The sequence below is a fragment of the Aedes albopictus genome, chromosome 1 (assembly GCF_035046485.1).
Source record: "Aedes albopictus strain Foshan chromosome 1, AalbF5, whole genome shotgun sequence".
Lineage (NCBI taxonomy): Eukaryota > Metazoa > Arthropoda > Insecta > Diptera > Culicidae > Aedes > Aedes albopictus.
In genome coordinates, this window is record NC_085136.1 from 55864605 (window position 1) to 55889698 (window position 25094).

At 39.6% G+C, this 25094-nt stretch overlaps 1 protein-coding gene across 3 annotated transcripts in view; it reads right to left on the bottom strand.

The window, feature by feature from the left end:
* LOC109427503 (uncharacterized) overlaps window positions 1-25094 on the bottom strand; it is a 154410-nt gene that overhangs the window by 11305 nt on the left and 118011 nt on the right. For all 3 annotated transcript variants that reach the window (XM_062844582.1, XM_062844581.1, XM_062844580.1), the window contains exon 3: window positions 5130-5249. In XM_062844582.1, coding sequence (XP_062700566.1) covers window positions 5130-5249 — 120 coding nt within the window. The remainder of the gene's footprint in view (window positions 1-5129; window positions 5250-25094) is intronic.

Genomic DNA, 25094 nt, shown 5'->3' on the forward strand with positions numbered 1-25094 from the left:
TCTTTAGAAATTTCTCCTGAGATTTCTCCAGCAATTCAGCTAGAGATTGCTTCGGGAGTTCTTCTAAAAACTCCAAACTCCACTAGATTGCTCCCAGAATTCTTCTGAAAACTCCACCAGGAACACATCTAGAAATGTATCCAGAGATTACTCCAGGTATTAGTCCAGGAATTTCTCCAGGGATTTTTCAGGGAAATTCCCCAGGGTTTCCTCCAGGGATTTCTTAAGGAATTTCTCGAGAGATTCCTCCAGGAATTGATACAGGCATGTCTTCAGGAATTTATCCAGGAGTTACTCCAGGCATTCCTCCAGAAGTTCCTCTAGCGATTTCTATAGGGATTCCTCCAGGCAATAATCCAGGATTCCTTCAGAAATTACTACCGCAATATCTCCAAGAATTTATCTAGAAAATCCTCAAGGGATTCATTAAGAAATTATCCCAAGAATTCCTCCCGGAGTTTATCCAAGAAATATTCCAAAAATTCTTCCTGGGATTCCTGAATGAATTCCTCCTGAGATATCTCTAGGAATTCCTTCAAATATTTTTTCAGGAATCCTCCAGGAAATCCTCAAGAGATTCTTTTAAAAATTTCCCCACAAATTCTTTCTGGAATTTATTCAAGAATTATTCCAGGTATTCCTCCTGGCATTCTTCCAGGATTTCATCCAGGCATTTCTCCAGGGACTCCTCCAGGAGTTCTACCACGAATTTCACCAAAAATTAGCCCAGGTATTTCTTCAGGAATACTTTCGGTAATTTATTCAGGAATGGACCCAGGAATTCCTCCAGGAATTTCTTCGGAAATTCGTACAGCAATTCCTTCAGGAATTGTTCCAGGAATTCCTCCAGAAATCCTTCCAGGGTTTCCCCCAAGAATTAATCCAGGAATTTCTTCTCCGCGGCTTCCTCTACACATTCCTCCAGGAATTATTTCATGGATTCCTCCAGAAATGCCTCCGATGATTTCTCCAGTAATTCTTCCAGAAATTCCTTCTGAAATTGCTCCTGTAAGTCCTCCAGAAATCGCTCTGGAAATTTCTCCTGGAACTCCATTAGAAATTCCTCTCAGAATTCCTCTAGGAATTTTTCTAGGAATTTCTTTAGGAATTTCTCTATGAATATATTCAGAAATTTCTTCATTTATTCCTTCCAGAATTCCTCTAGAGATTCTTCCAGGAATTCATTGAAGGATTCCTCAAAGAATTGATTAAGGAATTCCTCCTGGAATTCATCCATGAATAGTTCCATGGAATCCACTTATCCTCGAGCGGTAATGGCGCCGGCGGGCATTTCCAACCGGTTCGGATTTTGACGTTTCTTGGGGGAAAGTCAAAACAGTTTCATTCTTCTCCTCACCCCTTCACCTACCGTTTGGTGGCGCCAACCGATTGCAATCCCCAAGAAACGTCAAACGTCGAATCGGTTATTTTTGCCCGCCGCCGCCATTACCGCTCGCGGATAAGTGGATTTCCCCAAGATTTCCTATAAAGATTTGTCCAGAAATTCCTCCTGAAATTCCACCTGGAACTTGTCCGGAAGTTACTCCAGGAATCCCTTCTAAGGTTCCTCCAGAAACTTGTTTCAGGGATTTCTTCAGGGTTCTTTCCAAGAATATCTCCAGGAATTCTTTCAAGATTTTTTTGTAGAAATTTCTCTAAGAAATTTTGCTGGAATTTCTTATGAGGTTTCTTCAGAAATACCCCAGGAATTCCTTCAGAAAGTCGTTCAGGAATTCATATAGGAATTCCTTCAGGAATTCCTCTGTGAATTCCTCAGAAATTACTACCGCAGTGTCTCCAGGGGTTCCTCAAGAAATTCCACCAAGATTTACCGTAGGCATTTCTTCAGAAATTCCTACAGGAATTTCTTCAAAAATTGATCCAGGAATCCCTCCAGGATTTTCTTCGGAAATTCCTTCAGGATTCCTCCAGGAATTTCTGCAGGAAATCCTTTAGAGATTGCTTCCGATATTCTTTCAGGAGATTCTTCAGGAAATTCTATAGGAATTTTTCCAAGGGATTCCTCCGGAAATTCTTTCAGGTTTCCTCTAGGAATTAATCCACGAATCTCAACTCCAGGGATTCCTCTAGAAATCCGTCCAGGAGTTATTTCACGGGTTCTTCTACCAGGGATTGCAGGGATTCCTCTATGGATTCTTACGTGAGATTCCTCCAAGAATTCCTCCTGGAACTCCTCCAGAAATTCCTCTGGGAATTCTTCTAGAAATTTATCCTGAAATTTCATCAGAAATTTCTCTAATGCTCCTGCCATTACTCCAGGAACTTCTCCAGGGATGCCTCCTTCAGAAATTAATCCATTAACTTTGGAGCCAAGGGCCAAGAAACTTTCATCTTTAAAAAAGACAAATCAATCAATCAATCCATTATCTTTTCCAGGGAATCCGCCAGGAGTTTGTCCAAAAAATTCTCTAGGATTTCCTCCAGAAATCCATCTTGGAATTGCTGAGAAAATTTGCTTATGATTTCACAAAAAAAAATGTGCCTATGATGCTTCGTTCTATGATTTTTCAAAGCAGGTGGTGTCTGTGGAAAATGTTTGATTTTCACTGGAGTTTTCCGGAAAATTAGGCGACACTGATTTTTTTTCAATTTAGCTTATATGATAAGTATATATGATCCCTACCTAATTTCATTAACCTTCAGAAACTTCATACCAATTTGTACGATAATAAAAAAAATCCCCTAATGCTCCAGGCATTAGTCCAGGAACTTTTCCAGAGATTCCGCATGGATTTTTTCCAGAAGGTTCTCCCGGATATCCTCCTGAAATACATCTAGGAACTCCTTCTGTGATTTGTTCAAGAATTCCTCCAAGGATTCCTCCAGGAATGCATCCAGAAATTCCTCCAAGGATTCATCTAAAAAAAATTCTAATAATTTATACAGGGATTTATGATGCGGATTCTTCAGATTTTTTTCCTGAAATTCCTAGCATAATTGCTGTTCGGATTCCTCCAGGAATTCATCCATGGATTCTTCCAGGTATACTTTCACAAATTACTCCAGGGATTCCTGTAGGTATCGCTCCGAGAATTCTTGTAATGATTTCTTCCGAAACTTCTCTCGGGATTTAAAAAAAAAATATTCAGCGGTTAGTTAAAAAATTACAGTATTCCGTTCATATTTTTTTTTCAGGGATTCACCCCAGGGTTTTTTTAGGATTACTTGTAGATTTTTTGAATAATTTGAAGGATTTCTAGAGGAATTCTTCCAGCGATTTGTATTGAAGTTCTTTTAGATAATTTTAGAGGGACATAGAAGCCAAGAAATTCTCCAAGAAATCATCCAGGAATTCTTTCACAATTATCTCATGAATATTTACTGACATTTATTATGCAATATCATTACTGCTAGAAGCTGTAATGAATAAACTGTTAGTATACCAACACGGCTTGTCGGATGTAAACATTATTGTCCAAGAAAAAATTAAGCGGAATATAAAGCTACTATACAAATACTTTACAGCTATCCATATCTGTTCTGTAAAATTATTTGGGTTGCTTTTATTGCACTTCATTCCAACTCCGGAAGATTTGCCGAAAGATGTGCCAACCTAATAAGAGTTCCAGGCGATACAAGAGCTGCTTACATGCAGTACGTTTTGTAATGTGGCTAAATACTCAAAACAGCAGCGCTTCGTAACTGTTTAAAGAGTACTTTTTCAGCTAGAAGCTGTCACGAAGAACCTTTTGGCGAGACCACACAGCTTGTTCAATGTAAACATTATTGCGTTTGTCGTTTTATAAGCTTTTGCAGCAAGATGAACTTGTGTAAGGTTTCTTGTGGCACAATGGATCACTAAAATAACTAAAACGGCCGCTATAAAATGAACAGGTAGCGCCACCGTAGCCTTGTGTGTTTGACGTAACTCGACTGCTGTCACTGTGTTACCGTCCATATACAGTGGCGCTTTTGTTTTGATGCGGTGAGTAGCGGAAAAGTCGGTCTCAATGATCCATTATAAAGCCTTGTCTAGAGTAAAACAAAAAGGGCTATTTTCTATGCTATTTATATAACAGTCAGTGTGGCAACGAGGACATCATCGGGTCCAGTGGATACGGAGATCGGGAGTTCGATTTCAAGTAGCGACACGTACTTTAAATATTTAATTTTGAAAGTGACAGTTCCAGTTCCACATGTATTGCGTCACAGTATCCATAACCTAATAATATTTAATCGATGAATTTGCAGGTTGCCGTATAACTATTATAACAACTGTGAAAAGGCTAAAAAAGGGCTTTCTCAAGATGTTATTCTGTTAGTGGTTACATAAGAGCCGAGAAAAGACTAGGTGATATAGAAGCTGCCCGCACAGCATATACATGTGGATGAAGTTCGCCAGATTCATTGGTATAGGGCTTGCATAGAAGCTTCCGTCCATATGTACAACACAGTAACTCAGCATCAAACCGTATTGATGACGCTTTGTTGACGTTTAGGTACATTCATAATAAATGTTAGTTGGGACGTGTCTTTTGCAGTTGTTCATTTCGAAAACATGCTTGATAGTTATTAGTTATTAAAGTATTTTTTTTATATTTACCTAACAATTCCTCCTCTAAGCCACTACTATTGTAAGATAAGTGCACTCTTGAAATACTATACAACGGTGCCCTTCAAATATCCACTATTAATTCCCAATTACTATAAATAAATCTTATCATTTTACGCTGCATCGGTCATAGTCTTGTTCATCGAGTCGTTCCTTCTAGTCTCCTATTAAGACAGAAGCAAACACTCTCCACGACGCTTCTTCAAAACAAAAGATCCCCTCAAGTGGTTTCACGCTTCTGTTTCCCTTGCACGACGCTTGGGAAAATCCTACCTGCAAACACAAGCAGGCCGCGACTCAAGGGTCTTTCCCCCGACGCGGTGCGGCGTGCATCAAGAAACAAGAAGCTGAGAATCCCTTCGGTCAATACCACGACGTCGACGACGTTGCACGCCCTTTACCTTCACGTCTTCATCTGGGATTTTCATAAGAGGAAAATCAATACAATGCCTGGCAACTGCACCTGCACGTGATTTTCCCCGCTTACTAGATGATGGTGGTACCGAGTAACCTAGCTAGAGATAGTTTAGTTATCGTGCGGATGTTTTCCACTTACCGGAACAAAGTGTCACGCCAACCAGAATCGAAGCAATCCATGCCGTGTAGCCTTTGCCCTCGTTGAAGTAGTCCAAGAACTTGAGGTAGAACATGCCGAACGAATAGGTGATGCCGTCCGCTGTGGAGAGGAGGAAGAAAAGAAAAAAGAACATTCGAGTTAGGAAAAGTAGGCTTCGGTGCTGAGTTAGTGGTCTTAATTATGATGGTAAGATGATGCGACAGTCAGTCGTGGTGCGGAATTAATTGCATTGCCTGCTAAGTTGTGCCGATTTTAATTGGTCTTACTGGCCTGGGCTGAGATGAGGAGATTACATTTCCGGTCTAGTACTTCAGTTGATTAACTGTCGGTCACGAGGAATAAATTACATTTCTTGATAGTAAAGTAAATGCTCGAATCACAAACATCAGATTAAAATCAGATATCAATTTTCATTTCCAGAACTGTGCGGGAAAGTCGACTGCTGCGCTGAGGTTCGTCGTACGACTTTTGTCATTGTCATTGAGTAGATGAAGATGTAGCCGCTTCGTGGCGCTAGTGCTTCCATGAATTTCAGTTTCTGTTGATGAAACTTTGAACGTCTGCTATCAGTAATCGAGTGCAGCTAGTTGGAAATACGAGAGTAACCGATGTCAAGAACATTTCAATTGTTTACTTAATCAATTTTCCCGGCAGCAGTTTGTTTACATCCTATTTCCGTCGCTGACTCTGACAGATGTTGAAGGAGTGTGGCGCCCAGTCAACGACCGCGGAGGTCGTCATTATTCCTGCACAGCTGAACTGCACTACCCCCGTCTGTAAATAAAACTAGTCTCGCTAATTCGCTGAATAAATTACCGATCCGCGAGATTGCGGAAAATCTCACTTTCTATTGATTATTTATAGATGACATTATCACGCTTTGTCCTACCGCCTATAGGTATACTGAATGAAATATGGACAGAACGGAGATGTCAATGGGGTAGATTCGCCGCCCTGCATCTGATAAGGATCGAATAACCGCCGTAACACCACGGTCGTCGGTGTCAATACGTGTTTATTAAGGCATTTGTATGCTTGTTTTAATTTCTCGTTGACATGTTGATAAAAATCTGTTGCTTCGACCGACGATGATAACCGAACCACAATATGCAGAACGAAAGCACGATGATAATACCACAACCTACCGATAGTGATGGTAGTGTAGGTCGGAATTGATTATCGCCCCGTGCGGATCACATTACCGCACATTTCACAATCGCGCACCGATCAAATATTGGCTCGACGGGCACAATAATACGTAATAAAAAAAAATGCCAACGTCATTCTCTTTTGTCATCGCGAGCTCGTACCAGTCAGAAAACAGCATGCATGCTGAGCTCAGCTGAGAGCATTGTAGTAGGCTATGAGTGACGACCCAGCGCCAAGATGGTCGTTGGCATGGTGGTGAGGGTGGAGACGAGTCGATTTCATAAATATAAACGAGATGGCTACTAAACGAGCTGCATATTGATGGGTGATGTTTTCGATTTGATGAATGATGGGGGGAAGAGGGGTTGAAACGCTTCAACCTAGTACAATTGTCATTCTCGTGGGTTATGTGGAATTTATTATTCTAGTGACGTGACTGTCGCTTCGGTATCTACCATAACCAGGGATGCCAGATGTGAAGATATGCATAACAACAGGGAGTTTTGTGCATAAATTAGCTCAGCACTTAAAATGAGAGCTCAATTCTAGAGAAAAGGTTTTGTTCTTAGGGATTTGAGATGGGGCCAAGGGGTTTCCTTGGGAGCCTTAAAGAAGAAGGGGGAACCCAAGGAAACTTAAGATGGCTTACGGTGGTTTCAAGGAGTTTTAGGTGCCCTTCAGAGGCGTTTCAAGGGAATTTAAGAGCGCTTCATGAGGGATTAATGATCTTTGAAAGGCGTTTAATGAGGTTTACGGGGTATTTCAGAGGGATTCAGGAGCTTCAAGACCGTACATGAAACCACCTGAAACGCCTTTGAGACTCCTTGGTGCACCCCTGAAATCCCCTGGGACCCTCTGAAGCGTCTCTGACGCACCATAGAATTCCCTTGATATTACCTGAGGCCTTCTGACACGCCCCTGAGACCTCTTCGTACCCCTTGGAGCCCCTTTGAGGCTCTCTCAGCACACCTCAGCACACACATCACACTTAAGACCTTCTAAAACACCCTTGAGATCTTTTGGAACGACGCTAAGACCCCCTGAAATCTCCTTTGTGACCTCCTGATACCCCTGCAGCTCCTTGAGACCCCCTGAAACCGTTTTGGAGCCCTTTGAAAATCCTGGATCGCTCCTGAAACCTTATGCTATCCTCCGAACTCCCTTGGAACCCCCGGAAGCGCCCCTGAGGACCCCTGGAATCCCTCTGAAACCCACCAAGTCCCCCAAAACGCCCATGAAATCCACTAAGACGGCCCTGAGACCACATTAAACCACCCTGAGGTCCTCTAAACGCCCCTGGAGTACTCCTGGGACACTCTGAGACCCGCTGAATAGCCCGTGACCCCTCCTGACATGCTTTTGAGACCTCCTGGTTCCCCTAAATGCCTCTGAGACCTGCTGGAACCCCATAAAATCCTCTGAGATCCCTCGAAACACTCTTGAGATCTACTGGTATTTTTAAGCCCCCCACCCCACCCAAAAATCCCTTTAGAATTGTCTTCAGAAATACTTGTAGTTTCGTCTTCAGGAATTGTTGCATGATTTATTTCAGGAATTATTTTGAGAGATTACTCAAGGGTCCTTGAATGAGTTTCGTCAGCATTGCTCCAGGAGTTGTTATGAAAATACTTCCTCTTTCTCCTCTCAATATACTTCCATGAATTACTATAAAAGTTCATGTAGTTTTTATGAAAATTCTCCCAGATTTAACAAATAATCTCCGATGTTGATTGCCTTTCTCGTGCACTTAGTGTACTGGAAAGGCTATATGTTCACTCCAAAACTGACTTTTTGGTAAGAAAGCTCGGAGGGTCGAATCACATATACCAATCAACTCAGCTCGACGAATTGAGGTGATTTCTGTGTGTATGTATGTATATGTACAAAAAAACTCACATCCCTTTGTGGCAGGAAACCTCAACTGATTTTAATGACCGATGGTTCATTCGACGCAGAATCATTCCCCATTGTTTCCTATAGGAAAATGGTTCAGATTGGTTCAGCCGTTCCGGAGTTATTGCCATTTTGGTGTTCCGGACCAGTATATCCCAAGAAGGGGCCAGATATGATAATGCAACAAACTCATATATGCGAAACATTTTAGAATAATGAGCAAGAAAATAGTATCAGGCCATATCTGAACCGGTAGTATCTCGGGTTCCGGGTGTCCCGCTGGAAGTGGTTAATCAGTTAGCCATAAGTGATGATCAGTTAGCCATAAATTAGTTTCAAACCATATTTGGGAAAACCAGTTGTCTCCCGGAACCGGTTCCGGGTGTCCCGCCGGAAATTGTCAAATATAAAAGTGAACCAAACCCATGCATGCAACACCTCAAATCACGGCTTTTTGGGTATCGTGATGATCAGTTAGCCATAAAATAGCCTCAGACAATATTTGCGACAACCGGTTGTGCCCTGAATCCGGTTCTGGCAGTGGTCTAATATCAAAGTGAACCAAACTAATAAATGTGACACATGGAATCAAGGCTTTTTGATAACGTGATGAGCAGTTGTCAAGAGAATTGGCACAGATCCCATTGGAGCCTACCAGTAGTGTTCCGTAACCGGTTCCGGGTGTCCCGATTGAAGTGGTAAAATGTAGAAGGGAACCAAACCACACATAAAATAGCGGCTATTTTGGTAATCTGATGAAAGGCCAGCAAGAAAATAGCCTCAGGCCACATCTAGGGCTAGTAATAGTTCTCCGGGACCGGCTGCGGGTTCTTCTTATTTTTGTTCTTCTTGGCATAACGTCTTCATTCGGGCAAAGCCTGCTTCTCAGCATCAATAAGCACAGGAAGTCAAAGAAACTTCCTATACGAAAAAAATCCCGGATCGACCGGGAATCGAACCAATCACCGTCATCGTGGTCATGCTGAATACACACGTTTTCACAATGGGTATTAAATATAAACGTGAATCATATTCATGCATGCGATACATCAAATCGCCGAACGGTTAGCAAGAAAATAGCCTTAGATCACATTAGAAACTACCAGTTTCCGGGTGTCCCACTGGAAATGGTCAAATGTCAACCCATGAATGAGACACACGAATTCGCGGATTTCTAGGAAAACTGATAAACAGTTAACAATAAAATATTCTCAGACCATATTTGGGACAACCGGTAGTGTCATGGAATCGGTTCCGGGTGTCCCGCCGGAAATGGTCTAACACCAAAGTGACCAGACTTAATAACGCGACATAAAATATCCGCAATATTCTCAGGATTCAGGAATACTTCGTCGACGGAAAGATCATTAGTACATACTCAACGAGAAAGACACTGTCACCGCTAGAAGAATTAATGTGGGGTATTATTTTACAAGACATTTGACTAGGGTATGAGTGCCATCAGTAATATCACGTTCCCAAATTCATGCTATTCGAAAACAAGCGATTACGGTACCGATTGGTTCCATTTTTTTTGTGTCATACGTGCTCACTCTAACAAAAATTATAAAAATAGGATACATAAAAAACAGTGCTTCAATCCTTTTTTTTTTGAAAATGGGAGCCACATGCTTAATAAGGGAACCAATACCCTACGAACATGTCCGAAACCTTCCCCATAAATGGCCCCATTTAGTACAACACAGATTCTATCAGAAATATCTCTTAGATCTACCTTATATTCTCCAAAAGTATAATCAAAGGATTTTTTTATTAAAGATTTTGAATCAACACTTGAAACGGGTCGTTATTGATGTTCAATAACCACTCATTACTGTGGAGTGTGAATATAGTTTAGTGTTATTCCCCTTGCGTGTGCTTCCCCTAGCAAGCATCATTGACAGCCAGCACCATGACGAGGTTGTCAATGTGAAGCTGTCTCATTGAGGAGAGGAGCTTTGGCGGATCAAGTCTCCTTCATCGTGTGGTTCCGTATTATGCCAAGTGATTCTATTGTAGTTTGCTAAGATGGTTGAGAACGGATTGATCCAGTGAGTTACGCAATATTCACAATCCCAGAAGGTCTTTGGGACGCTTCAGGCAGGCTGTGTCAGGGGCGTTCCAAGGAGTTTTAAGGGGTGCCAGGGATGTTTCAGAAAGGTACTTGGCGGCTCAGTGACGTTTCAGGGGATCTCAGGGGCTATTCGGGGAGTTCCATGGGGCTTCAGTGGCTTCCAGAAAAGGGAGGGGGTAAGTGGAGTTTCAGAAGACTCGGGGGGTATTTCAGGAAGTCTCAAGAGCTTTTGAGAGGGTCCCAAGGTGCTGAAGGGGAATTCCAGGAAATCACTGAAATCACTTCTGGGGGTCTCTCGGAGTTTCAAAGGGTCCCTAGGGCACCTCATGCTAGTAAAACGCTCCAAAAATCCCAGTAATCCCTTTGAAACGCCCCTGAACGCCCTTAAAATGTTCCTGAGACCCCTTGAAACCCTTGAAACGCCTTGAAACACCCCGAAACCACCTCAAAAGGATCCTGTGACTCCTGCAGAAAAAAAAACCCTCGGAACCATTCGACTCGACGTCCCTGAAATGCCTTGAAACACGCCAGTGAAACCTCCACAAACCCATTTAAACGTCCTTTAAATCCCCGTAATCGAAATGGCTTTAGAAATGCTTCGAAATGCTTCTGAAACCACTATAATTCCATCGAAGCGCCCTTGAAATCCCCGTAAGTATAGGTCATCGGAACTACCAACGTATTTGGTTGTCTTTAAGAGCATTGAAACGCCTCTGACACCCCTATGAAAATTTCGTAAAATTCATCTGAGAGTTTCTGCTAGTGTTGCAAAAATATATCGGGTCAATTTTTAACTAATGTTGGGCCACTGTTGGACAATCGAACAATTGTTGGGTCTATGTTTGGCCAAAATAAAAACAAGTCAATGATAGATTTATGGTAGGTTTGACGTCATAAACGATGGTAAAAGCTTCAAACCTACAACACCATTATGCTTCCTAGCTGGAGCTCAATTGAATGATATGTACCTTGACTGATGCTGGTGCTGATGTAGATTGAATGATCAGAGGGTAGTCAATTGATATTCCGATGGTAAATGAAAAAATGAGTGGTTACCTATCTCAATTACAGCTAGAAATGTCAGTTGATAATGACACTTCCCAACACTGGCTGCTGAAGCCCCTTAAATCCTTCTGATACTTTCTGAAACGCATCCAAAGTCCTGAAAACCTCCAAAGCCCCCTAAATCACTTCTCAAACGACCTGAAACGCCCTGAAACGCTTTAAAAAGTCTCTGAAATCATCGTGAAGCTCACTTGAAAGTCTATGAAGCCCCCTGAAAGCCCTCTGAAACATCCTGAAACGCCCTGAAAAACCTGGAGTTTCCTTTAAACACAATAAAGAGCAAAGTTCCGAATTTCACCACTACGTGGCGCTAGTGTACATTGTGACTTCTGGTACGAATTTGGTGGGATATACATAGCACGAGATTGAAGCCAAATAGAAAGGTACGATCTTCGGCAAAGTTGTTCAGGACTACGAGTACTTCCAGTTCATGAAGAACATTGAAGCTTGACTTCCAAGTTCGAGGATCAAGGATTAAGGATCATTTCAGGAACACTTTGAGAGTATTCCCCAAGTATACCCACAGAAATACTTTTCTGCGAATGTACAAGGAGTTTCGCTAAGAGATTTGATTCAAGTATGGTTCAGTGTAATAATTGTAAAAGCTTCGTGGATACCATGGCAGATTTTTGTTTTCGTGAAAAATGTAAACGTCAGAAAGATATTCTCATAATTATGATTCACACAAGTTTTAGGAAAGATATTCAAAGAAATTTCTGGTTCCAATTTCATATTTCTTATCCAGAATAATACATCAGGGGCAGCCCGACCAGAAGCACATAACAAGATCATAACAAAATTATAACAACTGTTGCTAGAAATAACAATAGTTGATATAATTCTGTTATAAGAATTTTCCCATGTAAATGTCCATAACAAAAATATATAAACATTTGTTATAATTTTAAAAACTAAATTATAACAAAACTTGTTTCATTTATTCAAACAGATGTATAACAACATTTGTTAAATTATGCATTATAATATAATTGTCTCTAATATAATTTCGTAACATGTTTATAGTAGTCGTTGTTACATTTTTTGTAACAAAAGTATTTCAAAATTTATAAGATTTTTTGTGTTGTCGCGCAAAAGATTGATATTTTTTGTTATGTAGGTCACTCGAGCCAAGAGATTTATAACAAAACTTGTAACAAATTTGCTCTGAAATACATAACAGAGCCTGTTATAATTTTGTTTGGAATCACTCAAAAAAAAATCGAAGATGAATCACACATGGAAGCTCTAGAGTGATTTGAAATGAATTTGCTGAAGCCTTCAAGCTTCGGAAGAATTCCTGAAGAAATCCGAGGATGGGTCCATGAATACAAAGGGGCATCTAGAGGAATTCAAGAATCCCACGAGGAATCAGCAGAGGTATTTCCGAAAGAAATCTTGCAAATAATCCAGAAGGCACCCCAACTAACAATCACTAATTTTACAAGCACCTTTACGACGAATTGATTCAGCATGATGCTGAATAACATTTGGACAATTTTCAGGCATAACCTTTATTCGGGTTTTGTTCACACAAATTTAGAGAAACTATAAAGCATAGTGTTGTGTACCAACTGAACGGTTTGTTGTTAAATCGTTTTACAACTATATAGTAAAGCTGTTATTCAGCTTTAGCAAAAACGATTAAAAAAAATGCAATATTTTTCAATTTCCACGAGAGTTTATGATTGGAACTTAATGCTGTAAACAAATATTGTGAAATAATAATTACACATACATTTACCTAAAAATCCAGATTCGAACTCGAGACCCGTCGATTGCCAGCCGCATGCCTTCCTATCTACGCCATCCTAGAGATGATGAATTGCAGCGCTCAAATCAAAACATAAACTTCCCGTGGTTTAATAATGATCAGACTTCGACTCCTATTCAGCAGTGGTGAATTAGCACAATATTATGGTTAACAACTGAACAACAGATTAATTTAGCTGTTGTTCAGTAAAAAACCACGTGTTTTTCATCATGTACTCTGATTCGAAGTATGATGAAACGAAAGCGCTTATTTGACTTGTGTGAAAAACACATTATACAGATACATGTGCTAATTTTTACATGAACTTAACAAGAAGCAGGAAAAGTCTTGTTAAACTATGTTGTAAAGGAATTGCTGCGAGTCGAATAAAAATCTTATTAAACGCTCGAAAAGTGTTTTAAATTAACATTGGTAATATCGATACGAAAAGTTGAAAATTGGCTACTTCTTCAATTGAAAAAGCATTTGTACAGTAATGTATACAGCATAATTTTAGTTCAGCAATAATTACGAATATAAAGCAACAATTCAGCATGCATGCTTGTTTGCGGCTTGCGATTGTTAGTTGGGTCGCGCTGTTGTATTTTGTACAACACGTTGAAAAAATCTCGCTTCTTGTACTCAGCATTAGCGTAGTGCTGACGGAGGTGGCCACCAGCGCGAGTTACAGAAGGTTAAAATGAGGGAAGTTAATTCTAGGGAAAAGACTTTGTTCCTAGAGGTTTGTGATGAAGCCAAGAGGATTTCCAGGGGTTTTAGGGAAGCCTGAAAGGGGGAGGTTCCAGGGAATTTCAGGGGTGTTTTGGGGGACTCCAGGGAAATTTAAGAGGGCTCAAGGTAGTTTCTAGGAGTTTTAGGTGTGCTTTAGAGGCATTCCAAGGGGATTTAAGAGCGTTTCGGGAGAGTTTGAGATTTATTTCAGAGGGAATAATGCCCTTTCGGAGGCGTTTCATAAGGTTTGCAGCGCGTTTCAGAGGGATTCAGGGAGCTCCACCTGAAACGCCTTTGAGACCCCCTGATACCACCCTGAAGCCCCCTGGGACCTTCTGAAGTGTCTCTGATACACTATGGTACCCTCTTCCCGAGCAGAGGAGAATAGCAAACTTATAACAACAGAATCACATAGCCTGTTTTTATATCATAATTTGTTATTGTTGACTTATCAAGATATATCATTTTAATAACATGTTTTGTTGGGCAATCTTATTTTGTTATTTTCAAGTATTTGAGATATATCCACAAGATATCATTTCAATAATATATTTTGTTGTAGAACAAGTTTAGTTATTATTCTACTATAGAGAATGTACAAACATGTGATGAACAATAACACAACAATAACAAGTTCACAAATTTCCTGTTATTAAGTTGTAATTAATCTAACAAAACATGTTATTGAATAAGTCTTCCAGGAACATTTTTTTGTTATGATATTTGTTATTTTGCCGCTTATGACAGACAAGTTTATAACATATCATGTTATGCTAATAACATAAAAATTACTGATTCCATTATTCAATTATTAAGCCAAAATAACATATTTTATTATGCTGTTGATATTTTCTTCTGCTCGGGTTGGTACACTCTGAAGCCCCTTTGAGGCCATCTCAGCCCCCTTGAATCACCACGCACACCTCTGACGGCCTTTGGATCGACCCTAAGATCCACTGAAACCTCCCTGTGCCCCTCTGAGACCTCCTGACACCCCCTGCAGCTCATTGAGACTCCCTGAAACCGCTCTGGAGCCCTTTGAAACCTTGGAACGTTCCTGAGACCCCATGGTACCTTCCGATTCCCCTTAAAACCCCCAGATGTGCCCCTGAGACCCCCTGGAATCCCCCTCCACGTACCCTGAAACGCCCAGAAGACCCACTAAAACGTCCCTGAAAACCCTTCGAGATCCTCTGGGACATCTGAAACGCCCCTGAAGCGCTCCGGGAATCCTATGAAACCCCCTGAACCGCTTGTGAGACCTTCTGGTACGCTCCAGAGGCCCCCTGGTACTTCTTCCCAAGCAACACACTTGTCACCGAAGAGTCACACATTTACTTCTAACAAATCAACACTTTCGTGCTGTGTTGGGTCACCCTGAAACGTCTCTGAGACTTTCTAGACACCCCCCCGAAATCCATTGAAACGCATCTGATGAGAACCCAAGCAACCAAAAGTTCGGATAAAATAGCATGTTTGGGCTTAATCAGCTATTCGAAGGAAGATGAATAGCATTCTATTCAGCCCACTTTTTAAGTAATTAACCGAACTTGAGTTCACAAAAAGTACACTAGTGTCGCTGAAAGGAACGCTATTCAGCTTAAAAATAAGCTTCGAAAAAATGAAAAAAAATGCGCACAGTCCTCAAAAGTAATTTATTATTAAGAAACATTAGTACATATGGAATCCAAATTGACTAATTACCTTGAAATAATTTTTGGTGTTTTTTACTTACTGAGATTTGAACTCGGGTTCTCCTCGTTGAAAGCCGGCACCTAACCACTACTCCATGTATGTGTGTTGGGCACTGTGGGATTTTACTCAATGTGCTGATATCATTTAGTAGAGCTCAATCAGGTTCGCGTGTGAACTTTCTCTGAACCTGAAGCCGAAGGTTCAAAAGAAGTTTACGTGGAACTTCTTGTGAACTTACACAGATTGACATTTTCAGTTTGTTTTGGTTCGTGCAAGTGCAATGCAATAAATTAGTGCCAGTGGCAATAATTCAGAAAAGTTTAAGTTTTCAGTGACTACGTTCGCCTCGATTACCGGCGCGCTGGTGTGACTAGTGAGACGGGGTTGGAAACATGGAAGACTTTTATCCGCAGCCGAAAAAAACTCCGGCGGAATCCTGTTCTACCAGTTGTTCGCTGCGGGGCAGCCTTTGAGCCATACAATATGGATGTTTTGCGTGGATTACAAGTAAGTACGTTGAAATATTATAGTGAAACGAAGTGTACTTGTGAAATTAACACAAACTGTGGCTGCTACGTTCGATTTCCGAGTGATTTAATTGAATGAGAACTTCCCCCAGCTCCGCTGTCACCGAAGTTCAAGTGAAGTTCACTTTTGGTATGGTTAATATTTATCCGAACTTTGAGTAGTAAGTTCAAAATAAGTTCGAAACAAGTTCGGAACGGAACATTTCAAGTTATCGGAACATGTCCAAATGAACTATATTCGAGCTTTAGAGGCACGCAAAAGTTCAACATGAGTTCGGTTAATATTTGATTGAACTCTGCTCTAAAGTTCAACGTAAGTTCTTTCTGAACCTGTTTTCGACTTTAATGTCATTTCGAAGAGAAGTCAAAAGCTTGTACATGTACTTCCAAGTTTATAAACAATACATGAGTAACTTTTTGGAGAATCAAGTTCGACGAAGCCAGGATTGAACCAAATGTAAACTTCTGAGTCCACGCTTCAAGTGAAATCCGAACTTTTGGTTGCTTGGGAACCCCTTAGGACCATCTGGAATACCTTGGCTTTTATTTCTCCTGAAACCCCCGGAAACCCTATGGAACTCTGAGGCTCACTTTAACCTCACATTGCTATTCGTTGTAAACGTATCCTGGCCACCGTTGCCAAAATTACCGTCATTACTACAATTTTTATGCACTCCATTGGTTCTCTTATTCTTTTTATGCAGGGCATGAATGCAAAGGTGCATAAATTAGGTCTGAAGAAAATAACCTGTATAAAAAGTGGTTTTAGTGTACCAAACTTGGCGAAAACTATGAAAAAAAAAAGAAAATATCTCTGGTATTTCCTTATGAGTCTTTTGAACAGCTTTTAACGAAATATATGACCGATTTAAGTGACAGTCTTGGAAAAACAAACTCAGACATATTCCTTGTGATGGATATATTAAAAGAGTTGACTGAAATCACAAAAAAACGAAATTATGTTGTTGAAATGAATACTGAATATCTTTTGATAGAAATTCCCGTAGAATTTTCCAAAGTAGTTCTCCAGTTCCTCGTGTTTAAAATCCAATAATTTGAAGCTTAGGCAAATTTGTCTGGATTAATAACTCCAGCGATTTGATACGAAAAATCTATGGAAAATATTCCCGAATATTTTATTTTGCATTTTCTCCCTTCGATCTTTTTAAAAATGACATTTTATAGATTATGATAAACAAAGATGAAAAACAAAATCGTAAGGCACTTCATAGAGTTTCATTGTCAAGGAATAACAATAGATTTTTTTCCCCAAATGACACTCTATGCCTTACATAAAAAGAGGAAAAGCAATTTAGAACCAGTATTGTGCATAAGAAAATGTAATAATGACGGCAACTGTGGCAATGTCAACCAGGAAGCGGGGAGGTTGTAGAGGCGTTTCAGAGAAACTAAAGGGGTTTCTGGAGGTAACAGGAGTTCTCAGTGGCATTTTAAGAGAGTCCCAGAGGAGTTTGAAAGAGTCTCAGGGGCTTCTCAGAGGGTGGCAGGAGTTTTCAGGGAACTTCAGGAAGTCTCAAGGGTGCTTCAAGGGGTATTCCAAGGAATCTCAAGGGTATTGAGTGAGACTTCAGGGGTGCTTCAGTAGGCCTGGTGATTTTCGGGGGGTTCCATTAGGTGTCTGGGGTTCTTCGGAGAATGTATGAGGGTCTCAGGGGCGTTTTATTGGGTCTCTTGGGCATTTCAAGGAGCCAAGCGAGTTTCCGGGCGCTTCAGGGTTACTCCAAAAGGTCTCTGGGGTATTTCGGGGGCTCCAGGGGGTTTCAGAGGCTTCCAGAGGGTTTAGGTGGGGTTTCAGTGGTCTTAGGAGTATTTCAGGTAGTCTCAGGGGCTTTTCAGAGAGTCCCATTGGGGTTCCAGGGGGCCTCAGGGGCGTTTCAGGAGAGTTTCATAGGCTCTCAGAGGGTTCCATGTGGCTCCAGTGGGTCTTAGGAGCGTTAGGAAATTTCAGGGGTGTTTCAGGGTTTCTAAGGAAGTTTTAAGGGGTCTGACAGGGTTTCTGAGGGTTCTGTTTCTGGGGTGCCTTATGGTATTGAAGCGCACCTAAGATTCCCAAATCCCTATAAAATACCCCAGATCGCTCCTAAAAGGCTTCTGAGACCCCTTGAAACCCTCTGATATGCCTTGAAACGCCCCTGAAACCATCACAATCGCTTTAAAACGCTCTTGAAATCTCCTTAATGAATTCGAAATGCCCCTGAAACTCTTTGGAATGCCTTCAAATGGCTCCCTGAACCACCCCTGAAAACCCCTTGAAGCGTCCCTGAAATACTATCAAACGCTCCTAAAACCTCTTGGAACGTCCTCAACACATTTCCGGATTCCAATGAAACTCTCTTGAATGTCTCTGAAATGCCTTGAAACGCCTCTAAAGGCTCCTGAGATCCCTTTGAATTGGCCTTAATGCCCCTTGTAAAGCCTTCCTGGAATTTTAGCGGAATAATCTTAAAGATCCTAAGTATGTGGTATAACGTAAAAAATTAAAACAAAAAGTTCATTGATGATTTATCCAAATTAACAAATAACTAGCTCCAGTGATGACAAAATTTCAGTAATTCTAAATTCATCTGAATTCCAGGAGAAATTTCTTCGACTAGTGCTATTGTACACTGAGGATACTGCAACTCCGAAAATCATACGAAACAACTATGATTTTTTGCCACAAGAATTTCTTGCGAAAATCATAGTTACGAACTATGATTTTGGATTCAAAGCGCCAACTACTATTGTCATACTGTTACTGTATGAATTTCATAACACTCACGTATGAAAACCATACCGATAACGTATAAAATCTGAATTTATGTCGTATGACTATCATACATGCTTTTATGAAATATTTTGCACAAACTAAAAAAAAATCTCAACCTGGAATCGAACCAGGAACGTCAAGGTTGGCGGGTGCGTGCTTACTCATACGCCCATCGACGCTTCGGAAGTTGAAGTGGTTGGAAGCCAATAAAAGGTTTTGTTGTATTTTAACAATGATGTTTCATAACATATCTTATGATTTTCATACGATGCTTCTTATGAGATTTTTCATACGACAAGTCTTATGGATTTCGCTTTTCAATGTATGAAAAGCATACGAGAACTATGGAATGATGAAAAAATAAAAATAACTGATTCATAAGCTATAAACTATGAAAAACATATGAACAGTATCCTCAGTGTAGTATAAAAGTTACACTGATCGAAGCTTATTTTACCAGTCAAGATAGGAAATTTAAAAGATTCATCTATAGTATTCATTAAAATGTTTGCAAAAACCGTAAGGTAGGTTACTGGTCCCGTCAAAATTCTTCAAGTACTCCAATTGTAGTTTCTTCATCGTGGAATTGCGGAATTTCTGAAGAAATTTCTTCAATCACACTACTTAAAACGTAATCTCCTGAAATTTGCTACTTGATTATTCCTCAAATTGCTACTTGGTCATTTAGCAAATTCTTTGGCAAGCCCCTGTTAAGAAATGTTTATCGATGATATCATTACTTTTTCATAGCTAAACAGTGTTATTGAAGCTGTGAGCTAACTTTGTTCTTGACATTTTATGATATTTTTCAATCCCGATTTTGATGTTTGTTTTCTGTTGTGCCATATTCATGACACAACATAGCAATGAGATAATAGTGTTTTTTTACTGAAATCTTCACATCTGGCAACCCTGTTTTCCCCGAATCGGTATCTACCCCAACCGAAACCGAAATGAGCGCACGTTGACCCGCGCGCTGGTTCGACGTCAGCACTCAGTCGTTTTAAAATTCGCAACAACAAAAACGAAAAAAAATACTCGAACGAGCTTCTCGTGAAAACGAAAAACATTGGCCGGGTACTTTTCCGCGCTTGTTTACATGTTTTTGTTACACGCTCGTGGACTCGCCGCCGTGACCTTGGCCAAGCGCCATAACGAAGATCAACTTGACCTGAACCCAATATTCAAAATTGTGGGGATGTACACAGAACGACGGAAGCATGGCACAGCTGATGGGGGAAAATGTGGCAAAAACAAAACACAGCCTACTGTTTTCCGCAAGAGTTTGCCACTTTGTTGCCAGTCAGTGGGCGGGCATCACAAAGTGATAATCATCGACAGTTGTGACATTCACTCCCCTGCATCAAATCGGGTATGGGTTGCGAAATTTGGCCTGTTTGCTTGATATGGGGGTTTCAAAGCCAATGGCGTTATCGCTACCGTATCAATTCTCAACCGCGTGTTTTTCCTCTTCTTCAGCGGCTTTCGGCGCTATTGCTTCGTCAATTTTGATCGCGTGATGCTCGTTTGATGTTCGATGCTTGTTTCTAGTCGTCTAGCCATTTAATGGCCATACAAGTGCGCGCGGAGCTCCAGGCTCAATCGAGTTAGCATATTTTGTTATTTCTTTTCGGCAGCCGTCGAATGACGGCGATGCCGACAAGAAGCCCTCAATTGAGTTTTGATAGACACGTACCGAAAACGGCGGCATCCGCAATTGATACGGCCAGCCAGTCTATCCCTTGCGGGGGTTAAATTGGCACATCACCTCGTTGTTTTCTGACCTCGTGAATCAATTCGTGTGAGAATTCGGAGTTTCGATAGGGTTGTGTGATCACCTTGGGGAGGAATAAAATGTATTACAAAATAGTGCGGATTACTTTGATCGCTCCAGTCCAGAGTTTGCTTTGAACAGCAGGTTTGGTGGAAATTTCCATCCATCACTTGAATTGACGTCACCTTAACACTCGCATGTGACAAACAAACGCTCATCAGCTGTCATATAATTCATAATCTTATCTTATCCGGTTGGTACATTATTTTCTTTCGGTACACACCCACCGCAGCCCGGAGAATTCACCTTCAAAAATGTCACAACTGTCTCGGCGATTGCAGACTTTGGAGCCCCGATTCTCCATTACGTGACTTTTCAAAGCGTTTGCAGCCGTTGTTGGTCATTGTACTCCTAAGCCACCGCCCGCGCCGTTTTGAGCCTAAAATCTTGTCTAAATTTAGTAAATTCGGTGAAAAATCAGCTGATTGTTTGCGGTTTTGATTTATGGCGCACGATTACATATATCCAAGATAAGAGAAATTATCGTCAAAGAATGTCATGATGCAATCGTCCGCATGGTGATGACGGTGATTGCATCATGACATTTTTCCAATCGGAAACAGATTATCATCATTTGTGATTTTTTGAAGAGCTATTAACTAATAGAGCTTTCATAAAATGAATGATTTAAAGAATCGTGATTTGAAAAAAAAAAATACCAAAATGGTTTACTAAATGGTTTTCACGTTCATTGTATAGATAAGGAAGCTTTTCAAAATATGTAATGAAATCCGGATTACCAAACCATTTCATTTATTACCTATGACCACAGACAAACAGACGTAACACTTGCGAAGTTTCCATCGACCATGCTTTTAACGATCATTTTAAATTTTCACAGTTGTGGCTTTCACAACCAAAGGCGCGCGCATCGTTTTTCTATGCGTTTGACGTTTCACACTAGCGCCTTCTGTTGACGATATTGCACAACACAGTGATTCGTGCAACTTTTCCACCAGGTGATGGTAGTGTAAACTGAGCGATGGATTTCCATGAAAATCGTTCAAGGTGTTACGTCTGTTTGTCTGTGTTATGTCTTTTAATGAATACGAACATTTGTTAAGTTTGAAATTAATGGCTTAAGCCACGAAATAGACTCTAATGTAGAGACTCAGTTGAAGTGGTACCTGTTGGCTGAGTTTTGACAAAAATATTTGCCAAGCTGTCGCATTCATATGTCAATTCTCTCGCTATCTTGGCGAAGACATGTTTTCCAAATTTTTGAGAATTTCAACCGAGATTATCCTATTTCGCCATTCTGTCAAAAAGTTTGAAATATTTATCTGTGGATGAATTTGCTTTCTTTGCTAACAAAGACGTCTTTCTTCTACGACTATCAGGGATGATATGCAATCTGTGCATTAGCCGCTAAACAAACTTTCATGTGGAATACTTCTTGTACCGACTTTTCGAACACTCTAAGCAGAATACCCACTTCCAATGAGTGTAATCAGTGGATAACTGACACTTAGGATGATTGCAAGTGATAGTCGTAATACGCGTATCTGTCAAAGGATAAGCAAAATAGGGCGGAATTAAAAGGTACAAAACTGATAACACTCATTCAAAGTGGAATACTTGTTTTTTTTTTGTTTTTTTTTTGTAAAATATTCCAAAAAGAACTTTTATCAGCTGCAACAAATTACGATGGAACAGATTAAAAAAGATCATTGTGCATTTTGCATTGAAAGTTTTCTTAAAGGATACTGAACTTGTTTTTGACAGGTTTCCCAAAAAACATAAGAGATGATATTTTGTTTGTGTAAGTATATCCTCCAGATACATTTTTTCGTAAAATTTCTCATTTTTTTTTATAAAAAACTCCATAGTCATATACCGTGTGGGTGTACTTTGAACGACACCTCAGACAAACCAACAAGGTTCATTTTAAGCACATACTCATCGGTAATTGCATTAGAAACTTCTTCGGCAATCCCTTCGGGAACTGTTCGAGAATTCTTGTGAGAGTTTATTTGGAACTTATTTTTAAAATTTTATCAATAAATAAAACTCTCGGAAAACTTTTCGGGAGTTTCTCAATTTTAGTGTTTTTATCATTCACTTCAGTTTTGCAGATGTTCTAGTCATTTTAGGAATTTCTCAAGCTTTTTTTTATTATTTCAGCAATTGTTTTACTATTTTTTATCTTAATTTCCCAGTAACTTCTTTAGAAATATCTTTGGCAATTCCTTCTGCAATATTTTCAGGGTTATCAATGCCAATTGGAATTTCTTAACAATTACTTTAGTGATTCTATTGATAATTGCCTCAAAAGCTTTTTCAGAATTGTTTGAATCGCTTTTATAATTCTTATATGATATCTTATAAGATTTCTAGTAATGGTTTTAGGAGTTCCTGTAGCAGTTTCTTTCAGAACTTTGCAGCAATTTCTATGTAACATGTTTCAATGTAATAACATGCAATGTAATTCTAACATTTGATGCTTACTTTGAGAACTTCTTCGATAATTTCTTTGGAAACATCTTTGGAATCTTTCTTATATATTTCCTTCGGGAGAAAATTTCTTCCAAAAATTCTTCGGTAACTCTTCCGGTGATTAATTTGGAAAATGCTCAAAAACTCCGTCGGTAATTCTTTTGGCATTTTCTTCAGAAATTCCTTCAGAATTTCTTTCAGAAATTCTTTCAGAAATTCCTTTGTCGATTACTGCAACAATTCCTGAGGATATTTCTCTAACATGTTTGGAAAATCGTGGCATTTTTTTTTTGAGAATTTTCTCAGAAATTCCACCGAAAATTTCTTTATGAATGCTTGCGATAATTTCTATAGAGCTTTCTTCGGCAATTCATTTGGAATATTTTTCGGCAATTTTTTTAGAAAATTAATTTAACCATCTACTTTGGAAATGATTTCAGATTTTTTTCAACAATTCTTTTAACAGTTTCAATAGGAATTCCTTTGGCCGAAAGCTTCACTTAGGCTTCACTTTCCAATTGATTTTCCATGAAAATGTATCCAGCAATTTCTAAGGGAATGTCTTAGACGGTTATTCGAGATATTTTTCGGGACCTGAATTTCGGATATTACCGAAGGATAATCCCAAGAAATTATTGTATGGGTTTACAAAGAAATTTCCAAAGGAATAGGATGCAATCAGTGATGTTCTTGACTTGCAGTAATGAACTGGATTTTTGTATAGGGAGATAATAAATCCTCCTTTTCCTGATCGAGTTAAATTTTGGAAAACTGTTTTGTTGAAGAGGCAAGAAATGAAGAATGAAACAGTACAATCAAGGTTTCATTAACGCTTCCTTCCAAAATGTATCAGAGATAATTTCTCGGAAACTTCTTTTGGTTATTACTTTGGGAACTTCGCAAACAATTCCTCTGAGATCTCTTGCAGCAAATTTCTTAGAGATTTTCATTGGATGTCTTTCGAAAAAGAATTCGGTGGTATTTCCGAATTATTCTGAATTGAATTGAAGTATGCTTAGAAATCCCGTCGAAAATTCTTTTAGAAATTCCTTCAGAAGTTACCTTGAGGGTACCTGCAACAATTCTCTTGGAAATACCTCTGCCATTGACTTTGGAAAATCGTTCGATTATACCATTCATTGAAAATTCCTCAAGCATTTTTTTTGTGATTTCCTTCCGAAATTTCTTCGGCATATTGTTTGAGAATTTTCAAATGCCCCCAGATATTTTTTTTTAGAAAATCGCAATTACTTTTAAAATTCCATTGGAAATTCCTTTAGCAATTTCAATTGAGCATACCTGAATTTTCAAAGGAAATGCCGAGAAGTCTTCGAGAGAAATTTAAACGGTTTCAGAATTCGTTAGGATTTACGAAAAAATTGCTGAAGGAATTCCCAAAGAAAGTGCTGAAATAAATCAAATACGGATGTCGAAGAAATTTTCAAAGAAATTCAGGATGCTTCAGGAACTCCTTTAGGCAATCTTGGGAAATGCTTCAAAAGGTGTTTATTTTTTTCTTGAATTTTCTCCTGGCTGAGTTTCGGAAGATAATTTTGAATGAATTTTAAAAGTAGAGAGCTCCAAGAATATCGAGTTTTATTTGAATAATTCTAATTAAAGTCACAGGAAAGATCACCGATGGTAACCCCTGTACAACTTTATGAAAGAACATTCGAAAAACGGCTTCAAAACACGAAAGAAACCTGGAGAAGCTTTACGAGCTAACATATTAGATGATGTTCTGGAGGAATTTCTAATTATGAAATTCGGAGAAATCGTTTTCAAAAGTAATCCCTTGACATGTCCCAAAATTAATTTTTCAAATAATTATTTTGAGAATTCCTTCCCGAAGTTTATTCTTCATATAGTTTGAGAATTTCTTCGAGAATTCAAAGGCATTCGGCCATTTATTTTTGATAATCGCAATTTTGAAATTCCATTGAAAATTCCTATCGAAATTCCATCTGAGCATTTCTGAATTTTCAAAACAGTGGCCGAAAAAACTTTTAAAGGAATTAC